General features: G+C 43.2%; 1 protein-coding gene across 3 annotated transcripts in view; it reads right to left on the bottom strand.

Annotated features, from left to right (window-relative positions):
• Window positions 1-22,456, bottom strand: part of LOC106578734 (cadherin-7-like) — a 117,549-nt gene that overhangs the window by 66,731 nt on the left and 28,362 nt on the right. For all 3 annotated transcript variants that reach the window (XM_045702227.2, XM_014157864.3, XM_082965707.1), the window contains exons 2-3: window positions 13,428-13,722; window positions 6,783-6,902 (exon numbers count right to left, since the gene is read on the bottom strand). In XM_045702227.2, coding sequence (XP_045558183.2) covers window positions 6,783-6,902; window positions 13,428-13,722 — 415 coding nt within the window. The remainder of the gene's footprint in view (window positions 1-6,782; window positions 6,903-13,427; window positions 13,723-22,456) is intronic.

Genomic DNA, 22,456 nt, shown 5'->3' with positions numbered 1-22,456 from the left:
AACTTGATAGAACTAAAAATGCATGCATTGTCTAACATAATGTCCTAGGAGTGTCATCTGATGGAGATTGTAAAAGGTTAGTGCATCATTTTAGCTGGTTTTATGGTTTTGGTGACCCTGTCTTTGAATTGACAAAACATTACACACAACTCTTGTAAATGTACTGTCCTAACATACTCTAAATTTATGCTTTCGCCGTAAAACCTTTTTGAAATCGTAAAACGTGGTTAGATTAAGGAGATGTTTATCTTTCAAAGGGTGTAAAATAGTTGTATGTTTGAAAAATTTGAATTTTGACATTTATTTGGATTCAAATTTGCCGCTCTTGAAATGCACCTGCTGTTGATGGAGTGCACCACGGGGGGGACGCTAGCGTCCCACCTAGCCCATAGAGGTTAAAATCCTTCTGTGGCTGTCACGGCATGGCCCCGCATCGGCATTGTGCCGTGTGTCCCTGGGTTGCCGGAAAATACACATTATAGCAGCCGCGCATTTCCTCTACCCAGCGCTGGTGGCAGAGGGGTAGGCCACTCTCCCTGCAGAAAGCCTAGGATCCTTGATATTTGTCTAGGGAAGAGGAAATAAAAGTGTGGGGACTGGAGCACTTTGCTAGGATAGGAACCCCTCTGGCCTACCATCCGTGTAGCTATGAGAGGTATTGATGAAGGTGATGGACACTTAAACAGGAGACGTAGGCCAGAGGGGTCCACTTACAGCCAATTGATCCATGTTAGATAAAAACAGGCCATATACAGTATACTGGGAATTGTACAACCTCCAAGCCTGGTGGTTGACTTTTAGTTTGTCCATGAAAAGCCACCTTCTAGGCATACTCTACATCTAACTCTTATCTTTTGAAAGATTCCAACCCAGAGCACAGATACGTATTTGAATAAAAATTGATCTCACTCATTGTAACGTCTGCTTCAAACTCACACTCTCAAACACGTATATGCCCTGAACGCAGCTCACTCTCCAGATCCCAATCACCTGAATTCTGATCACCTGTTCACACACCTGTATGTCATTATCTTACACTATTTAGTTCAGTTCTTTGTACCCCATCATTGTGAGGTATTGTTTGTTTTGTGACACACCTCTATACGGAGCTCTGTTTTTCCCGTAATTTACTCCTCCGATGTATGACAGTTTTTGTCTGCCTCAATAATGATGCTTTTTTGCCTATTCCCTGCCTGTACTTTTGCCTATCGGATTTCCTGTTATCAACCTATTGCCTGATCTCCCGGACGACGTTACGAGCCTTTTCCCTACCTGAACTGTTGCCTTTTTGGGTCCCTGTGTATGACCTTTGATGGGGTCAAATTGGGGTCATGATAGGGGCTGCACCATATCTTTGACATATTATAATAATTGATTATGCTTATGTTGTATTAATAGAAGGGGAGGGGCTATGGGACCCTCCTCCTCCACATGTATAGGGTCCTAGTCTACAGATTAACAATATAAGTATATTACAAGGTTTAAAATTGTTTCACAGTTCTTTTCTAGTCTCTGCCTCTTATAAAGAAATTGTCTGTGAGAAAAGCACCTCAAAGATAAACACAGAACCCTGCAGGGGAAAGAGATAAGGGACTAGTTAGACATGCCACTATAAATCAACTTGGGGAGCGGACATTTACTGCTAAGCCTTTAGATAAAGCTGAAACTATGTTTGTATAGCTGTGGATGCATGCGCTTGGTCTCATGAGTAGAAGGTAGTGACGTAGACAGTTACATCACAGGGGGTTGACTACAAGCATGATAAAAGCAACTTGGGACTTCTCCTATTTGGCAGAACTCAGGAGAGACATCAGTTGTATGTGTGATGTTTGATCTTTGACTTCTGTCTACAGCTGTATTTTGATTAAAATTGTTATGCACATTTTGAGTGTTCCCTATTTGTTAAGTAAAAAACCGAGCACAGAAAAACTGAACCAAAACCTTCTGCCTGCCCCTGGACCCAGCTACCTGCCTCCTCCTGTGGTCCTTTACAGTAAACACCTGCTGCGCCCTGCGCTTGAAACCAGATCTCTGTCTCCCATTGTGTTCATTACACTCATACTGTGAAAGATACCCAGACGGAACTAGTATCAGCTGAGTCATCATTCGCCACCTTGACTCTGTATGATACGTTAAATGTCCCATCTCTTGGTGGTCTGGATGTGGTGTAACATTTAACAATTATGTAACATTACGAGACGTAGATAATTGTGACTCATCTTCAGTAACATTACTATTATATTTGAAATACAGGAGGAAATGCTACTGTATATGCAAAATGTGATGAAGGGGTTGAGATAATGGATTTTTTGCAAAGCTATAGTATTGCACACTACGTGGCATAACGATGTGAGGCCAGATTTATACCTACCCTGAGCTGTAATGGCCTCCAGTCACTGGAGTGGATAGTACTGTAAAAGGATCTCCGTCATAGGCGATTCACAATTGTGTGTGTGTGCGTGGGTTGGTGTCATGACTTGTACAGATTAGAGAACACCTCGAGTAGAAAGCTCCCAAAAGGCCCTGCAATATCTTAATCAGAACGGGATTACCAGGTTTTGGAACCATCTCCCAGTCTCTGTATTTGGTATCTTAGCGCTGAGAAAACAGTTGGGGAGCAGCTAGACTGGCATTGGCCTTGTCCCTTATTTGAGCATTTTACATTTAATTAAATGATCTCCTTCCTCATGACCAGAGGAGCTGAAAAAGATGATGGTGAAGCTCTAAACGCTGTCATTGCAGAAGTAACGCATACATCAAATTGAAATGCATGCAGGCCCGCTCTTACATTTTTTTTTAAACATAATGAATCCTCGCACAGACACCTGGCCTTTCCGCTCCCACCCGTCGTTAGGACAGAGGTCTGAGGCAAGCAGACATGTCTGGCATTGCCGATGTGCTCGAGTGCTCATCTCGGACCTAAGGTGTACAAAACTGAGTACTTGCGTGCATTTGTGTGTGAGTGTGTGTGTGTGTGTGTGTTTTGCAGGGAGCTGTGCATTATTAATCCCTGTTAGTTATGGTCCATTTCTACTAATGCCATTCCAAAATGCCAAATGAGTATCATAGAAAACAGTAGACGGACTAGACAGTCATTAATAGCTACATTTATTAATTGAGTCTTTCATCAATTACCCACATGCAAGCCTCAACGCCTAGCAGTGCACCGCGTTTTGATTTCCCCTTCAAACTCAAGTGCCCTATTTCCTGAGCTACATTCCAAAATGGAGGCTTAATAGGTCACAGTCACCCACAGCAATTTATGCATTTTGCCCACATTATGCATTACATTTACAGCTTCAAAATTATTGAAGCTATTCAGGATTAAGCACTTTTTTTCCCAAGGGCACCTTGCGGATTCAATTTGCCATTAAAGACTCCCAGTATAGGGACTTGCCTGACCAAAGTGAGCCAGGATTCAAACCCTCCAAGTCACATTTGGCGTTGTCCACCTCCTTGACCACTATTCCTCAACCACTTAATCGCTGGTGGTGCAGTATTACTGTGTAGCTCGAGCTCAAGGAGTGCATTTCAGCACGAGCACTTTGTCAGTCACCCCTTCGCTAAGGCACAGCTTTTTTCAATGAATTGGTCTAATTAGTAGTTTGCAGTCATAGAAACAGCATTCACCTCTGGTCTTTTCTTCACAGGTAGCCACATTTAAATGTATTGTAAATTAATTTTCTTGTTTCCTGTGCCAGACACAATTAGTTTGATTTAGCTTTGCAGTATGTACTGTATTTCCTCCATGTTGTGTCTGCACATGTAAAGTGCATACAAATTCTGTTCAAATATGCTAAAGTTAAGGTGCCACTCAAAATACATTTTCACAGAAATATCCACAGCAAATACATGAAACATAGTCTGTTCTGGCTTTCCAGGAAGTCAAAGAGCACTATTACACCGCCTGAAGAGTACTCTTTCTTCATTGCACTTTCTACACTATGTAGCCACTTCAGTAATCCCAACCGCTTAAAACAATAAAAAATATAAAATTTCAAGAGCCTTCTTAGGTAATGAAACACACATCATGGCTTGCGTGTGGGCTCCATTCTTTGAACTGGATGAGTTTTTAGTAAAAATAACTATGCAGACATAGTAATGAGCCTTTATGGGGTAGATATGCTGCTTAAACATCACTTAAGCAAATGTCGGCTCACTCTGATTAGTATTGATGTCACAAATTCTCAGTTGAGACTTATTGCGGAGCTGAAGTGGTCTCGCTAACTCTGTTAAAGATCATTTTGAGCACACATTCAAGAAGTCAAATTTCCATCAACCTTGTTCCCCGCACAGACTAATGTGCTAGGCTTCACAGCATGAAAATGCTTCCACTGTCTGCTAGTCTGAACTTCCTGAAACGCATATGGTATTGAATCAGGGGACTTGCTTGATGCTACTTGCCCACCCAGTCTCATGGACTCTGTAAAAAGATGACTGTTAATTCAAGAAAATGATAAGTTAACTTTTAATAAATCAGTGAGTTCACTTATTGTCTATAAGTCTGTCTGACTTATAAAACCTCAGCATGTAAGCAGATCTCCCCTGGATGTGTTGCAAGAAGAAAAAGATGGTGATAAGCCAAAAATAATGGAACTACGCCCAATGTTCTGTTTTCTTCCCAGAGTGCTTTGCATGAAGCTAGCGTCCCCCACAGTGGGGTGGTGGCTAATGAGCCAACTAGCTAGCTGTAGCCGAGGACAACAGCTGTACCCTCCAACGAAGCACCCCAAGAGTCAGAACAACTACTTCACATCCCAGCAATGTTATGCAGTTTCATTGCTTTATATTTGTCGAATTAAACAAAAAAAACTAATATATATTCTTGAGTTTAGAGAATGTATATGGAAAATTCTCCAGCGTTGAATCAACACTGCCAGTGTTAAATTTAACACTGGGTCACAGTATATATTGGTCCACACTTTTCAGTGTTAAATTAACATTGTGCTTAGTGCTGATGCTGTTACACTTTGTCAGTGTTAGGGACTTTACACTTTTAGTGTTATGCAATAACACCTTATAAAGTTGTATTAACACTAGGAAGTGTATATAGTTTGAGACAATCAGGTTTTATAATATCACCTCATAATCAATCAAATGTATTTACAAAGCCCTTTTTACATCACCTAAAACTCCAAACAGCAAACAATGCTGATGTAGAAGCATAGACCACCTAAACTGGTACAACACTTCCACTTTCACAGGAGGCCAAAAACAACTAACTGAAAGCCATGCCCCCACTAAGCCACACCTCCAATATAATTTTCCAGTGTCCCTTGCCTTTAAGAGTGAATTGTAGAGTTACCACCAATGACTGTATTTGTTAGTGACAGAGAAATGGTTGTTGAATTCATACATTTTCAGTCATTTAGCCTTCATCTAGTGAGTTATTATGTAAATATTATCATACAAATGTAACTCTTTATGACAATACATTACATATCTCATTAGGCCTTATTTTGAGACCTAGTTTTACCGTAATACTATGGCCTGGAGCGCATTGTTTACAGACCACATCAGGCCTACAAGTCACATTACGATGGTTTACAAAGTGAAGCATAATTACTATTGAATCCAGGCAGAGTTAGGAACAGCTGGAATTTTCATTCACCCACAACCTGCATTCAGAATGGCTGTCAAGATTGTGAACAGTGATAAAGGAGACTATCTAAACCATTTAAACTGGAACAACCATTTCAGTAATGTGTGCAATAAATCTAACTAACTGATTGGATTAGATTAGAAAAATGTATGTTTTTTATCTTTGTGTAGCATAAGATTGATTGAGTAATCAATGTATATACAAAAACACAGATAATAAAAACATTCCAAAAAACAACAACCTACAGTAGAGCATGCTGGGTTTGGATGGGAATTTTTTTTTCTCCCAAGGGTAAAGCACTCCCAAACTCAACTCTGGTTATTATCACCAACACTGGGGTTATTTTACACCAATGAGTGTTAATTTAAAGATGCATTATGAAGAAATCGCTCAGACATTTCCTGGTTGCAAAAAATGTAATAGTTTGCTTAATTTCAGTTTGTGACAAAACAAGCAAGTATAGTGTAGAGAATCATTGTACCATATAAATCACTTTGAAATATTGTATACAAAATATTGTATTTTTAGCTGGTGTACAAAACCGAAAGTAAAAGACAAGAAAATGTAATTTAAGGGAAGCATAGATGTAGCGCTATAGAACAGATCTACCTCTTCATAGACTTGCTTCAATGAGAGTGACAGATCTATAACACACATTTCTATGTGAATATGGTCGGTCGCCCCCAAAAAGTTACATATTGCAGCTTTAATTCTTAGAGTTCATTTAAAACCTGAATCAACACTAGAAATGTTACACTGAAAAATAACACTACTTATCACTGGCCAATTATCTGTTTGTGATAGCATACATACTGCTACCATGTGTATCTGCTACAATGTAAACTGACATTTTCATGTGAGGCATTTGAACAGTTTGATAGCATAGCACTTTTTTTTTTAAATACATTCAAAATCCTTAGGAGTATATTTATGCACCTGTGCGTCAATCTAAGTAACATAATAAAAAAAATCCCATTAAAATCTGTCAGCTTAAGATGGAGATATCAGTTTTTGTATGAGCTGTGTCTTAATCAGTCTTCCGCATCTGCGGTGGAAGGTCGCCAAGCTACAGTGGTGTTTGTTAGACCAACGGCTTAGACTTTTAACATTTAGTCATACAGTATGTCTGACCAGTCCAGACTGCATGTTCAATTCTTATTCCCAACAGTCAGCAGCCTACCTGTTTTTGGTTCCACTGAGAAGTAGGGTTGTCCGCTGATGATGCTGTAGACCACCCTGGCACTGTTCCCATATGTGGGATCATCTGCGTCTGTGGCTGCCACTTGGACCACCATTGTTCCTGTAGACAGACAGCATCCAATTAGTTATCAAGACAACATCAGCCATTTTTGTCCACCAGAGCTATTTGTAGACAAACGGCTCTCACATCAACAGTATGTGTGACATTTCCACAAAGCTTACAAATGTCAATGTTATATATTCAGTAAAAATCACACCTTATTCTATATGGGCTACAATTAGGGATGTTCTATATATGTATATTTGTGTATATATATGTGTATGTATATATGTATATGTATGTATATATATGTATATATGTATATATATATGTATATATATGTATATGTATATATGTATATACTCTCATTGAAGCAAGTCTATGAAGAGGTAGATCTGTTCTATATATATATATATATATATATATATATATATATATATATGTGTGTGTGTGTGTGTGTGTGTGTGTGTGTGTGTGTGTGTGTGTGTGTGTGTGTGTGTGTGTGTGTGTGTGTGTGTGTGTATATATATATATATATATACTGCTAAAAAAAATGAAGGAAACACTTAAACAACACATCCTAGATCTGAATGAAATAAATAATCTTATTAAATACTTTTTTCTTTACATAGTTGAATGTGCTGACAACAAAATCACAAAAATAATCAATGGAAATCCAATTTATCAACCCATGGAGGTCTGGATTTGGAGTCACACTCAAAATGAAAGTGGAAAACCACGCTACAGGCTGATCCAACTTTGATGTAATGTCCTTAAAACAAGTCAAAATGAGGCTCAGTAGTGTGTGTGGCCTCCACGTGCCTGTATGACCTCCTTACAATGCCTGAGCATGCTCCTGATGAGGTGGCGGATGGTCTCCTGAGGGATCTCCTCCCAGACCTGGACTAAAGCATCCGCCAACTCCTGGACAGTCTGTGGTGCAACGTGGCATTGGTGGATGGAGCGAAACATGATGTCCCAGATGTGCTCAATTGGATTCAGGTCTGGGGAACGGGCGGGCCAGTCCATAGCATCAATGCCTTCCTCTTGCAGGAACTGCTGACACACTCCAGCCACATGAGGTCTAGCATTCTCTTGCATTAGGAGGAACCCAGGGCCAACCGCACCAGCATATGGTCTCACAAGGGGTCTGAGGATCTCATCTCGGTACCTAATGGCAGTCAGACTACCTCTGGCGAGCACATGGAGGGCTGTGCGGCCCCCCAAAGAAATGCCACCTCACAGCATGACTGACCCACCGCCAAACCAGTCATGCTGGAGGATGTTGCAGGCAGCAGAACGTTCTCCACGGCATCTCCAGACTCTGTCACGTCTGTCACGTGCTCAGTGTGAACCTGCTTTCATCTGTGAAGAGCACAGGGCGCCAGTGGCGAATTTGCCAATCTTGGTGTTCTCTGGCAAATGCCAAACGTCCTGCACGGTGTTGGGCTGTAAGCACAACCCCCACCTGTGGACGTCGGACCCTCATACCACCCTCATGGAGTCTGTTTCTGATCGTTTGAGCAGACACATGCACATTTGTGGCCTGCTGGAGGGCATTTTGCAGGGCTCTGGCAGTGCTTCTCCTGCTCCTCCTTGCACAAAGGCGGAGGTAGCTGTCCTGCTGCTGGGTTGTTGCCCTCCTACGGCCTCCTCCACGTCTCCTGATGTACTGGCCTGTCTCCTGGTAGCGCCTCCATGCTCTGGACACTACGCTGACAGACACAGCAAACCTTCTTGCCACAGCTCACATTGATGTACCATCCTGGATGAGCTGCACTACCTGAGCCACTTGTGTGGGTTGTAGACTCCGTCTCATGCTACCACTAGAGTGAAAGCACCACCGGCATTCAAAAGTGACCAAAACATCAGCCAGGAAGCATAGGAACTGAGAAGTGGTCTGTGGTCCCCACCTGCAGAACCACTCCTTTATTGGGGGTGTCTTGCTAATTGCCTATAATTTCCACCTGTTGTCTATTCCATTTCCACAACAGCATGTGAAATGTATTGTCAATCAGTGTTGCTTCCTAAGTGGACAGTTTGATTTCACATAAGTGTGATTGACTTGGAGTTACATTGTGTTGTTTAAGTGTTCCCTTTATTTTTTGGAGCAATATATATATATATATACACTGCTCAAAAAAATAAAGGGAACACTTAAACAACACAATGTAACTCCAAGTCAATCACACTTATGTGAAATCAAAGAAGAAGTTGCTCAAGAAGAAGCACATTAAGGTCCTGGAGTGGCCTAACCAGTCTCCAGACCTTAATCCCATAGAAATCTGTGGAGGGAGCTGAAGGTTCGAGTTGCCAAACGTCAGCCTCGAAACCTTAATGACTTGGAGAAGATCTGCAAAGAGGAGTGGGACAAAATCCCTCCTGAGATGTGTGTAAACCTGCTGGCCAACTACAAGAAACGTCTGACCTCTGTGATTGCCAACAAGGGTTTTGCCACCAAGTACTAAGTCATGTCTTGATGAGTATTCAACATTGGGCACACATGATTAAGTTGATAATATTCATGCACGCTCACACCTGCTCCCCTCCATTTGAGATAAGCAGGGATTATAGCTTGGATACGAGTTCGACTTTATTTGTAATTGGCATGTGAATATGAATGACACAATTCAAACAAAGACAAACCCATAATTGCCCTGCTGTGCTTTGAGGCAATAGGTAGTTGGCAGTGCTCTGAGCATGGGTTCTTAAAACTTTTTCAGCCTGGGGCCCAAATGAGAAATTCTGTTTTCCTGTGACCCAAGCTTATGAAAATATGCAACTATGGGAAGATTTGTACATTTCATTACCCTTATGCCTAGAACAAATGCAATATCGACAAAAACAAATAACAATGAAATGAAATACCCATATAAATATCTATTCATGTTTATTTTTCTCCATTAAAAACACATATCTGTCTAGGTTGGAACAGTACAGATGAAAAATGATCAGGCCTACTGCACATCTTACTGTAGAAAGTATTGTTGAAAGTCAAAGCTGGATCTGTTGCTGTTAAAATACAATAACTATTTGTTTATTCTGAACTGGAATACACTGATTGATCAAATCACACAGGTTGACGTTTTCAACAAGCATGTCTATTCTGGACTCAGGTTTTGACAGTGCAACATGGAGGTCATGCTCAGCATTGAGTCTGTTTCTGTACTTGTTTTTTAAGTAGGCCAGAGTTGAGAACCCTGACTCGCATAGGTATGTGGCGCCAAATTGGATCAGAGCATCTACTGCTTTCTCAGTCAGGCAGGAGACCACTTCTTTCTGTAGATGAGCAACCCAGAACTGTGTGAGCGTGTTTGCCTCTAAAAGCATCTTCCAGGACCTCGTAGGGTAGGAGTTGAATAATAATGAGCTTATTATGGACAAAAAATACGAGATTATTTTAGTTTGTCAAATTGCAGGCAAGCATCGATCATCACTTCACCAGAATAAGACCCTCGATTTTTTGGGAATGGAGCATCAAGCTCATAACCTTGCACTTTCACCATCCTGTGAAGTTCATTATAATTTCTTTAATCTGTAGCCTACTAACATTTTGATGAGGCGGTAGCCTTGTTCTAGCCTCACCAATGTACCCAACAACCGGATGTTCCGGTTTTCAGGGGAAATGGAAGGAGAGCCTGTGACGCAACTTCTGCTTTTGGACGTTATCAAGACGACACTCCATCTTAACTCCTCCACATTTACTTTGAACAGTGCATCAAGACCAGTGTGTAGGAGGATCTAGTTTCAGGTGTTTTTTATGCCTGCTACGTTAGGTAAGCCTTGATCTGACATTACATTTCCTATGCCTTGTAATGAGCTCTCATCTGCTCCTTGGGCACCTCTGTCTGCCATGTAGACCTGGGACTTGTGCCTTGTCACATGGCCAACTGTCCTCAAGCCCCTTGTCTTTTATTTGACATCCCAGAGGCGTGATTAAGACAGTCTTCCCAGATCCCCGGGCCATAAGGTCTACGTAAGGACTAGCAACCGTAGCCTAATTACTTTAATTAAATTAATGATTTCCCCTAAATTGAACCCATTCATCACGGGTAGCCGGTCTATGCCCATTAATGATTTAAACACATCTATAAAGGAGTTATGGAGGACGAGGTGCTTGGCCGGCTCCATTATTTTACTGCACTGTAAATTGCCCTGAGCAGCTATTTACAAAGAGCGGGATGCATTATTCATATGCTTTTCTAACAACTTCAGGTGAAACCCTGCGATGTAAATAAACCAGCGTGACTTGGTGTGCTTGTGTTCACGGTGTGTGTGGAACTGGGAGCTCATCCTTTACTGCAGATGACGTCCTAAGCTGCTCTCTCTCACTTTCTTATCCCCTGTTGGACACGAGACACCAAGCCCTTGTAGTGTAAGCCCTCTACTTCCCTCTGGGGTATGTGGGACGCTAGCGTCATATTTATATCCAAAAACCCCATTTTACATTGGCGTGTAATGTTCAGAAATGTTTTCCCTCCCAAAACATCCGGTGAATGAGCACATCAATTTACAGAAATACTCATCATAAATGTTTATAAAATATTCAACAGTTATTCAAAGAATTATAGATACACTTCTCCTTAATGCAACCACTGTGCCAGATTTCAAAAAAGCTTTACGGCGAAAGCAAATTTTGCAATAATCTGAGTACAGCGCTCAGATATCAAAACAAGCCATACAGATACCCACCATTTTGGAGTCAACAGAAATGACAAAAATTACATTATAAATATTCACTTACCTTTGATGATCTTCATCAGAATGCACTCCCAGGAATCCCAGTTCCACAATAAATGTTTGTTTTGTTCGATAAAGTCCATAATTTATGTCCAAATACCTCCTTTTTGTTCGCGCGATTAGTCCACTACTCCAACTGCAGGAAGTGTGCGCAAAATGTCACGACGAAAAGTAAAAAAAAGTTATATTTATGTTCATAGAAACATGTCAAACGATGCATAGCATCAATCTTTAGGATGTTTTATCATAAATCTTCAGTAATATTCCAACCGGACAATTCCAATGTATTCAAAAAAGAAAAGGAACACAGCTAACTCTCATGTGAGCGCGCGCCTCTGAGCTCATGTCATTTTCTCACTCATCTACTTCCAGGAGCTCTTGTTCACTCCCTATTCACAGTAGAAGCATGAAACAACGTTCTAAAGACTGTTGACATCTAGTGGAAGCCTTAGGAAGTGCAAAATGAACCCTAAGTCACTGTATACTGTATTGGCAATCACTTGAAAACCTCAGATTTCCACACTTCCAGGTTGTTTTTTTTTCAGGTGTTTGCCTGCCATATGAGTTCTGTTATACTCACAGACATCATTCAAACAGTTTTAGAAACTTCAGAGTGTTTTCTATCCAAATCTACTAATAATATGCATATCCTACCTTCTGAGCCTGAGTAGCAGGCAGTTCACTACGGACATGCCTTTCATCCGGACGTCAAAATACTGCCCCCTACCCTAGAGAAGTTAAGTCAGAGCCCTGTACTGTACCCCTATTGACTCAGGGCTGCCTAATCCTAAGGAGATTTCACTGCCTATGTTATGAATGTTATGAGCAAAGCAATGCATTGGCCTGGAAAATACTCTTACCACTGCCAGTAGATGCCTAGCATAGGCTCTATTTCAACTTTATTCACACCAAATTGTACTGTACCTCAATGTCTCCACTTGTTTGCATCTATGCCTATCAGCCCGAGCAAGATAAGACACATAGATGCAATGTTCTCCTGTCTCTGGATCTGCATGATGAGAATACTGCGCCTGCATGTGCTTGTGGCTGTCATATCACTTAACCCTGAAGATTGGAAGACATTAAGGCACTTGGCATTTGGCGCCTGTTATTCCTCTCCCTGGCAAATTGTCACATGAATTTAAAATGGAGGCTTAATCAATATTTTGCATTCACATAGGATTGGCTCACGGTGTCCCCAAGTGCCTTGTGGTACACTTTTGTTTCCGTGGCAAAACACCTCGGGAGGTGCTCCGTTACATGTCCCATTGAATTTGAATAATCTGCCATCTCTGAACTCGCTAGATTCATTGCTCTACATTGGGGTTTCGTGTCTTTGTTTGTCTAAGCAAGTATTTCATCGCTTTCACCATTCAAACTGCAGTACAATGGGAACCACTTAAATGAACTGACCGGTTGCAGTAATTACTTTGTAGAGGGTCAGATTAGATATTGGAGCTTTTAAAACCACAGTGTTTTGAAACCACAACAGTTAAGACTGTAGAGACAACCTCTGTGTGTGGATAAGGACCCTCTTCAGCATTTATCTACCTCACGACTTGCTAATACAATTGTGTCTATGAATATCATGCACAGCCTGACAGACAAATGAATGCCACAGATTCAGTTTCATGTTTATAATGAAGCATAGGCTGTGTTCATTAATATCCGAAGTGAGAGAGATGAGAGTGGGAGAGAGATAAATTAAGGATATTGAAGATTACGGTGGGTAGATGCAAGAGATATAGAGTGAGATTAAGAGAGAGAGAGGGAGACCGACAACATACAACAGAAACGAGGACAAAGGACAAACAAACAGAGGGAGTTGCAGAGAAAGAGGCTCACCCAATGCTGACATCTCCGGTACCCCGGCCATGTAGTGCCCGTCCATGAACTTGGGCTCATTGTCATTGATGTCCTGGACCTTGACCAGGAACTCTGACCTGGGCTCTACAGGGATGTTGGTGATCCGGTCCACGGCCTGGGCCTGAAGCGTGTAATAGGCCTGCTCCTCCCGGTCCAGACGCTTGGTGGCATGGATGTCTCCCGTGTTCTCGTCGATGGTGAAGATGGAGGTGGAGCCCTCTCCTGAGAGCACGTATTTCACCTTGCCATCCCCTTTGTCCACATCTGAGTGGAGCTGTTATTAGAGACCAGAGACCAGTCAGTGGATAGGAGACATTCAGAAGGATTGGTGACTTATAATAACATATCCAATTATATACTTCACCATTATGATCCATCCATTATGTTCATCTGTATTATTTTAACATAGGTTCAAGGGTGGGTTTTCATGTGCAGAAACATGGTGCTAAAAAACAACTCTTTGAACAAGTGAACAAAGTGCACATTGTTTGTAAAACAGGAAACCAGAAGTCTCAAATCTCTGAGCATGGCTGTATGTCTGCTATCTGAATGCACTTTGGCAGTAATAAGGAGCGTTGAGTGTTAACACAATTCTGTAGGATGTGAAGCCCAGAGCTGCCCAGGGATTACAGTGTGGTACGTTTGAAGGAGGGTTATTTCTCAAGCACTTCACTGCATCTGGCTGTATCCATTTTTGTTTCCAAGTCAATAGGTGTATCAAATGATTGCCTGGTTATCGCTGCGGGCTTAGTGTATGTTTTATATATCCAATAGAGTCTCAGCCGGAAACCAACAGTATTTTATTCATGGATTCCATCAGGCTGTTGATGAATGGCATGTCTGGGGCATAATGATGGTATTGGTTGCATGGGCATGCCTCAGCGTGCTCCTCCTGACACTCCAATAGGGAGGCCATATGTTTATTCACCATCCCCTGCTGTCAGGGGCAAACTTGAGGTAAATTGTCAACCGCAGTAGAGAGTCAACATTTAATCTTGAGAAAGCCATCCGTGGCAGTGTGTTCAGGTAAATACCACGGACAGGGAGGACAAAGCTGACAGCCCACAAAGCATGCAACTGAAGGTCACTGGTCAGCTAAATGCAGTATGTAGTCTCTCTCTCAAAACATCAGTTGTTAGCTTTACGCTTGGCTTTTTTAACACTTTCTTCAATACCTGCTGTAGAAGTAGAAGGGACCCTATGGGCTTCAAGTATTTCACTTTAAATCTATTCAGAAGTTAGTGAATTACATAAAACGTGTTCCACAGTAGGACCTATTAAAAAGTGTATCCCTGTAGAATACCGCCTCCTTCAGTTAATCTAACTTGTTTTTAAACCGTCACTGCTCATTTTCAGGTGCTATTTCAAACTTCTGCTGTTATTATGTCATCAAGCACCATAGTTGCTTCTCTTAAAAAATTTTAAATATCCCTTTTGTAATTCTTCTCTTTGCCTCCCTTGATGTGAGCCTAGCACATCAGCGTACCTTAAAGATACTGCCAGCAGCGATGCAGCGAGAGTACAAATGGTTGAGTGGAACAGAACAGAAAAGCTCCAGTGAAATCAATGATGACACTTATCATCACTTTGTATGCAGACAGTCCTCCTGGGACAATCATGTTTGCTTTGTGTTCACTTGTTTACCTTAGAGTGTAAAAAGACTGGAAGAGTAAAACTTTAAGGAAAACAATGTCACCAAGGCCATATCTCACCTGTTATCCATATTACGATATATGGCACATTTTCATCACAATCGCTGAGAGGTCGTTTGGTTTTTAATGGTTCTGGAGTCGCTTAATGGGGTTTTAATTTTCGCTGTACTGTTCAGTCACAGTGTGTTAGTGCTGTTATTATTTCACTGTCCATGTCTCTTTTCTTCCTCCCTGTTTGGCTGACGTACTTTGTAGAAAACGGCAAAGACGACTAGAGGCCTTGGAAGAAAGAGATGCATGTTTCAAGCTTTGAATTTCCACTAATCTCTCAGGAGGAGAGTGAGAGAGTTTTCTTCTATTCAATGGACACTGTGTACACAGTTTTGAGCCAAGTGAAAATACAAAGTCCATACACAGAAGCATCCTGTGAGCAACACTGGCTCTGGTACACTCAAACAGCCTATTGGCTACAGCTAATGCTCCGGGGCGTGTTAATCAACAATCGCCCTGCAGAATCGTTTCACAGAGCACTGCGGATCGAACACTCGAGTGTAATGGGGTTTCCACGGGGATGATGACATGGTTCACAAACAAACCAAAATAAAACCCTTAAAGAATTGGTTGATCTGACTGTGTTTTGTACTTGTGGGCTACTGTAATACATGTTGTGGGGAAAATAAAAGGAAGCATATGCTGTGAAAAAAATTCTGCCTTAGTTGTAGGCCATTAAGTCAAACTAGGTACTGGATGGTCTACACTCTTAGATAGAACAAAGGAGCTTTATAAAACCTAAAAGGGTTATTTGGCTGTGCCCATAGGAGAACCCTTTGAAAAACCCTTTTTGGTTCCCGGTAGAACCATTTTAGTTCCAGGTAGAACAGTTTTGGATTCAGTGTACAACCCTTTCCACACGGGGTTTTACCTGAAACCAAAAAGGTTTGTCCTAATGGGACAGCCTAAGAACTGTTTTGGAACCCTTTTGTGAGTGTATCAAAAGAGATACTGTATAGTTATCAGGGAGCAGTCCTTACAACATTGCTTGGAGCATTAGTGATCACCATCCTCTCTAGTTCCCTTTGTTCGTAGCTATGTAGTTACTATGCCTTTGCTCATAAACAAACCCAGCACGCACGCAAACACACACAAACACACACACACACATAGACATATATACAGGACTGAATATCATCGGTGTCCAATGGCTAATTGGTTGAGAAACACATAATTACTCATGAAAGATCAAATCACAGCCAACATATTTTCCTTAGCAATGATACGAGACAACAAACGGATACTTGTAGTGACAGCTCAGGGCTCTGTGCCCTCTTCTATCCCTCTTGATTTCTGGTTGAGGTTTGGGTTTGGGCAAGGGACAAGGGTGGCGGTAATTGTAGTTCAACGTTTGTTGTTGTCCTCGGCTTGACTTTATTAAAACAAACTTTATTTGGTTTAAAAGATATAAATACAATAAAAGAGGGGGTAGGGAAGTGTATGGGATAAAAACCTGGTTTATGGTAAGGGTTTGGTTTGGGGGAGGGTTGGGGATGGGATATGGACTCGATTTAGGGTCAGGGTTTTGGGTTGGGGGGGATAAACAACTTAATTAAAAATATAATGAAAGGTATGGATAACTCTGCTCTTCTAGATGCAGAGGGGGGAGTGCTTTGTGGCTGTGATTGACTGGTTGTATGAGTGGTTGTGGTTGTTGTTGTAATGAGCTTAGTTTTTTTGTCCAACAGGTGCGGGAAGATAGGATTACGCACAACACAGGTCATTTCCAGAAAAGGTAAGTATTGTTTGAGGTTAAGACCATTCCAGGTAAGTACACTGAAAATATGCACAAAAAGCTTATATCTTTCAAATGTTGTGCACACATTTGCTTACATCCCTGTTAGTGAGCATTTGTCCTTTGCCAAGATAATCCAACCACCTGACAGGTGTGGCATGTCAAGAAACACATTAAACAGCATGGTCATTACACAGGTTCACCTTGTGCTGGGGACAATAAAAGGCCACTCTAAAATGTGCAGTTTTGTCACACAACACAATGCCACCAATGTCTCAAGTTTTGAGGATGCATGCAATTGGCATGCTGACTGTATGAATATCCACCAGAGCTGTTGCCAGATGGTTTATTTCTCTAACATAAGTCACCTCCAACATCATTTTAGAGAATTTGGCTGTACATCCAACCGGCCTCACAACCGTAGACCACGTGTAACCATGCCAGCCCAGGACCTCTACATCCGGCTTCTTCATCTGTGGAATCATCTGAGAAGCCACCCAGACAGCTGATTAATCAATCAATCAATCAATCAATCAATCAATCAATCAAATGTATTTATAAAGCCCTTCTTACATCAGCTGATGTCACAAAGTGCTGTACAGAAACCCAGCCTAAAACCCCAAACAGCAAGCAATGCAGGTGTAGAAGCACGGTGGCTAGGAAAAACTTACTAGAAAGGCCAGAACCTAGGAAGAAACCTAGAGAGGAACCAGGCTATGAGGCGTGGCCAGTCCTCTTCTGGCTGTGCCGGGTGGAGATTATAACAGAACATGGCCAAGATGTTCAAATGTTCATAGATGACCAGCATGGTCAAATAATAATAATCACTGTGGGTTTGATGAAACTGTGGGTTTGCACAACCAAATAATTTCTGCACAAACCATCAGAAACCGTCTTAGGGAAGCTCATCTGTGTGCTCGTCATCCTCACCAGGGTCTTGACCTGACTGTAGTTCGACGTAGTAACTGACTTCAGTGGGCAAATGCTCACTTTCGATGGCCACTGGCACACTGGGGAAGTGTGCTCTTCACGGATGAATTCCCGGTTTCGACTGTACTGGGCAGATGGGTGAGTGGTTTGCTGGTGTGGGCAGGCATAAGCTACGGACAACGAACAAAATTGCATTTTAGCGATTGCAATTTCAATGCACAGAGATACGTGACGAGATCCTGAGGCCCATTGTCGCGCTTTTCATTCGCGGCCATCATCTCATGTTTCAGCATGATAATGCACAGCCCCATGTCGCAAGGATCTGTACCGAATTCCTGGAAGATGAAAATGTCCTCGTTCTTCCGTGGCCTGCATACTTAGCAGTTTTGGGAGGCTTTGGATCAACGTGCACGACGTTGTGTTCCAGTTCCTGTCAATATCCAGCAACTTCGCACAGCCATTGAAGAGGAGTGGAACAACATTCCACAGGCCACAATCAACAGCCTGATCAACTATATGGTGGTCACTCCAGACACTTACTGGTTTTCTGATCCATGCTCTTTTCAGACGGGCTTAGAATTTTAATTTGCAGAGCGAGAAGCTAGGGTGGAAGGATTCCACTTCGGAAGATTAAGAATTTTCCGAATATGAGGATCATGTCTCTGTCAATTTGGAGTCTGACAGTGAGTTGGAAAAAGAGGATGAGATTGACCCTCAGTTGCATCCTTATGTGATAAGGATGCAACACTGACTGTCTGGATGACAGTTACTCATGTGCAGGACATAAAGTGTTCTTTTGGACTGTTCATCACAGACACCATCCAGAAAATCATTCTGGACTGCGCTAATTTGGAGGGAAGGCATGTTTTTGGAGAGAGATGGAAGGAGATGGATCAAACTCATTTACTTGTATACTTTTGTTTTTTTTATCCTTGCTGGTGTTTTTAGATCCAATGGGGAGTCCACAGAATCCCTGTGGGATGCAAAAACTGGCAGAGAACTTTTCCGTCTCTGGAAAACTTCCACATTATTTCCAGGATTATCCACTTCGATAACCGAGACACCAGAACAGCTCGGCGGCAGAGAGACAAGCTAGCTGCAATAAGGTCAGTGAGGGTGGACCTCCTTTGCCTGCATTACAACCTTGGGCCCAACGTTACTGTTGATGAGCAGCTTATGCCATTTAGGGGCCGCTGCCCCTTCAGGCATTACATACCATCTAAACCCACAAAATATGGAATCAAGATCTGGGCTGCCTGTGATGCTGCTTCATCATATGCGTGGAAGCCAGATGAAGGAGCCCCTGAGAATAACCAAGGGATTGTCCTGAACGTGACACAGGGACTCCGTGGCCAAAAAATCACATGTGATAACTTTTTGGATCAGGAACTCCTTAAAGAGTTCCTTATGAGGATGCTGATGATGGAAGAAACAGTACGAAAAAAAAGCCATATCTCTCACCTCAGTGTCCTACGTGCCAAAAAAAGGTACAAATGTCGTACTCATGTGTACGCTGCATAGGGATGAGAGAATCTGTGGCCAGGAACATCAAAAACCAGAAATCATAATGGATTACAATGCCACAAAAGGATTAAGATAAGCTGGTGACTGGCTACAACTGCAAAAGTAGAACCCTACGCTGGCCACTTGTGATAAAATTCAAGATCTTGGACATTTCGGCGTACAATGCGTTTGTCATCTGGATGGCTTTGAACCCAGATTGGAACAGAGGGAAACTCCAGAGGAGACGGCTCTTCTCGAGGAGCTGGGAAAGGCATTGGTAAGACCTCAAATCCAGAGGAGGCAACATATCCCAAGGACCCCAGCTTCTGCAGCCATCGTCAGGACAATTCAGGAGGATGCTGGTGCCCCATTTGCCCGACCCACAGAACCAACAACTCCAATATTGGAAGTGTGAGTGATGTTATTGCGTGTGTGTGTGTGTGTGTGTGTGTGTGTGTGTGTGTGTGTGTGTGTGTGTGTGTGTGTGTGTGTGTGTGTGTGTGTCTGACTGTCCTACCTTAGCCTGCTTTAACTACATATGTAAGTGAGTGAGATGCTAGTAAAATTCCTATCAATCTAGATTGCAGCCAGTAGCAATAAGAAGCGCTGCGATGTGTGTGGACCCAAGAAGGACAGAAAGACAAATGCATCAAGTGCAAGAAAAACACTTGCAACACACACAGTAAATCTCTGTACCTCATGTGGTGTGTAGACTGGCCTTAATTTGTGTTCAATGGGGCTCATTTATAATTTCCATAAAATACTGTATGTAAAACTTGCGCTTTTATTGATAAATGGGATCTAGCTGAGGTAAAGGGCAAATATTAACCATGTATGCTGTCTATATCGCCTGTAATTGATATAAATCAACATAAGTATTATTACGTAATTGTTATGGCTATATTGTTTTACAAATCCAATAATGTTGTGGGACCATCAGACCCGCGAAAATTGGGTGAATAACTAAAACATGAACACCACACAATGGTTAAGGTACTGTATCTGTATCAGATGCATCTGTAATCCCAGTCAAGTGAAATCTCTAGATTAGGGCCTAATGAATTTATTTCAATTGACTGATTTCCTTATATGAATTGTAACTCAATTAAATCTTTGAAATTGTTGCATGTGGCATTTATTTTTGTTCAGAATTTATATTTTAAAAGCCTTGAATGTTTTTAGAAGTTCAGTGCAGCTAAGTTGTAACGGCTGTCTTTGTCGTCAGATGGAACAGAGAAGTCATCGTCGGAAAAGGTGGACCAATACGCAGCGGAGGATCTGTTCATATTCAATATTTAATTAATAGAAACACTTCAAACAAAACACGAAAATGAACGACAGCCTACAGTTCTGCTAGGTACAAAACTAAACAGAAAATAATTACCCACAAAACCCAAAGGAAAAACATGCTCCTTATGTGTGACTCCCAATCAACAACAATGAATTTCAGCTGTGCCTGAGTGGGAGCCACACATGGCCCAAAACAAAGAAATACAAAAAACCTAGAAAAAGAACATAGAACGCCCACCCAATGTAACACCCTGGCCTAACCAAAATAAAGAACAAAAAACCCCTCTCTATGGCCAGGGCGTTACAGTACCCCCCCCCCCCCAACCCCCCCCCCCCTCCCAAGGTGCGGACTCCGGCCACAAAAAATGACACTGAAGGGGAGGGTCCGGGTGGGCCTTCCTACGACGGCGGCTCAGGTGTGGGACGTGGCCTCTGCTCCAACCGCGGCGTCGCCCTCTTAGGTGGCGCACCTGGCTGCGCCGAAGGTCTGGTGGGCGACCCTGGTTGCGCCCGGCTGGCGGGCGGAGATGGCTGCGCCCGGCTGGCGGGTGACCCTGGTTGCGCCCGGCTGGTGGGCGGTGATGGTTGCGCCCGGCTGGCGGGCGGCGATGGCTACGCCTGGCTGGCGGGCGGCGATGACTGCACCCGGCTGGCGGGCGTCCCTGGCGGCTCCGGACTGGCGAGACCCACTGGAGTCCTAGTCCTGGGAGGTGGCACAGGACGGATCAGGATGGGGAGACCCACTGGTGGCCTGGTCCTAGGAGGAGGCACAGGACGGACCAGGATGGGGAGACCCACTGGTGGCCTGGTCCTAGGAGGAGGCACAGGACGGACCAGGATGGGGAGACCCACTGGTGGCCTGGACCTAGGAGGAGGCACAGGACGGACCAGGATGGGGAGACCCACTGGTGGCCTGGACCTAGGAGGAGGCACAGGACAGACCAGGATGGGGAGACCCACTGGAGGCCTGGACCGAGGAGGAGGCACAGGATAAACCGGGCTGTGGGGGAGCACTGGAGTTCTGGTATGTACGCTCGACATGCTTACTCCAGGCTGAATGCCCACTTTGGCCCAGCACGGGCGGAGAGCAGGCATTGGGCGAACTGGACCCTCCCAGCGCTCTGGAGACACAGTATGCAACGCCGGTGCAGGATAACCTGGACCGAGGAGGCGCACTGGAGACCAGACGCGCTGAGCTGGCACCATCCGCCCTGGCTCGATGCCTGCACTCGCATGGCACTTGCGGGGGGCTGGTATGTAGCGCACCGGGCTATGCACGCGCACTGGGGACACCGTGCGCTCCACAGCGTAACACGGTGTCTTACCAGTACCACGCTGCTCCGGTAAGCACGGGGAGTTGGCTCAGGTCTACCGCCTGACTCCGCCAATCTCCCCATGTGCCCCCCAACATTTTTTTGGGGACCTGCCTCTCGTGTCTGCTGCGCTCCCTTTCCTCATACCAGCGCCTCTCAGCTCTCGCCACCTCGATCTCCCACTGCGGGCGGCGATAATCCCCAGCTTGAGCCCATGGTCCTTTCCCGTCCAGGATTTCCTCCCAAGTCCACGAATCCTGAACGCTCCTCTCCTGGCGCTTCTCCTTCCTCCGCTGCTTGGTCCGTTGTTGGTGGGTAATTCTGTAACGGCTGTCTTCGTCGTCAGATGAAACAGAGAAGTCATCGTCGGAAAAGGTGGACCAATACGCAGCGGAGGATGTGTTCATATTCAATATTTAATTAATAGAAACACTTCAAACAAAACAAGAAAATGAACGACAGCCTACAGTTCTGCTAGGTACAAAACTAAACAGAAAATAATTACCCACAAAACCCAAAGGAAAAACATGCTCC

The sequence above is a fragment of the Salmo salar genome, chromosome 19, assembly GCF_965601325.2.
Source record: "Salmo salar chromosome 19, fSalSal1, whole genome shotgun sequence".
NCBI classification, from domain to species: Eukaryota; Metazoa; Chordata; class Actinopteri; order Salmoniformes; family Salmonidae; genus Salmo; species Salmo salar.
The sequence above is the reverse complement of the archived record's forward strand: the minus strand, read 5'-3'. Positions and strand labels throughout refer to the sequence as shown.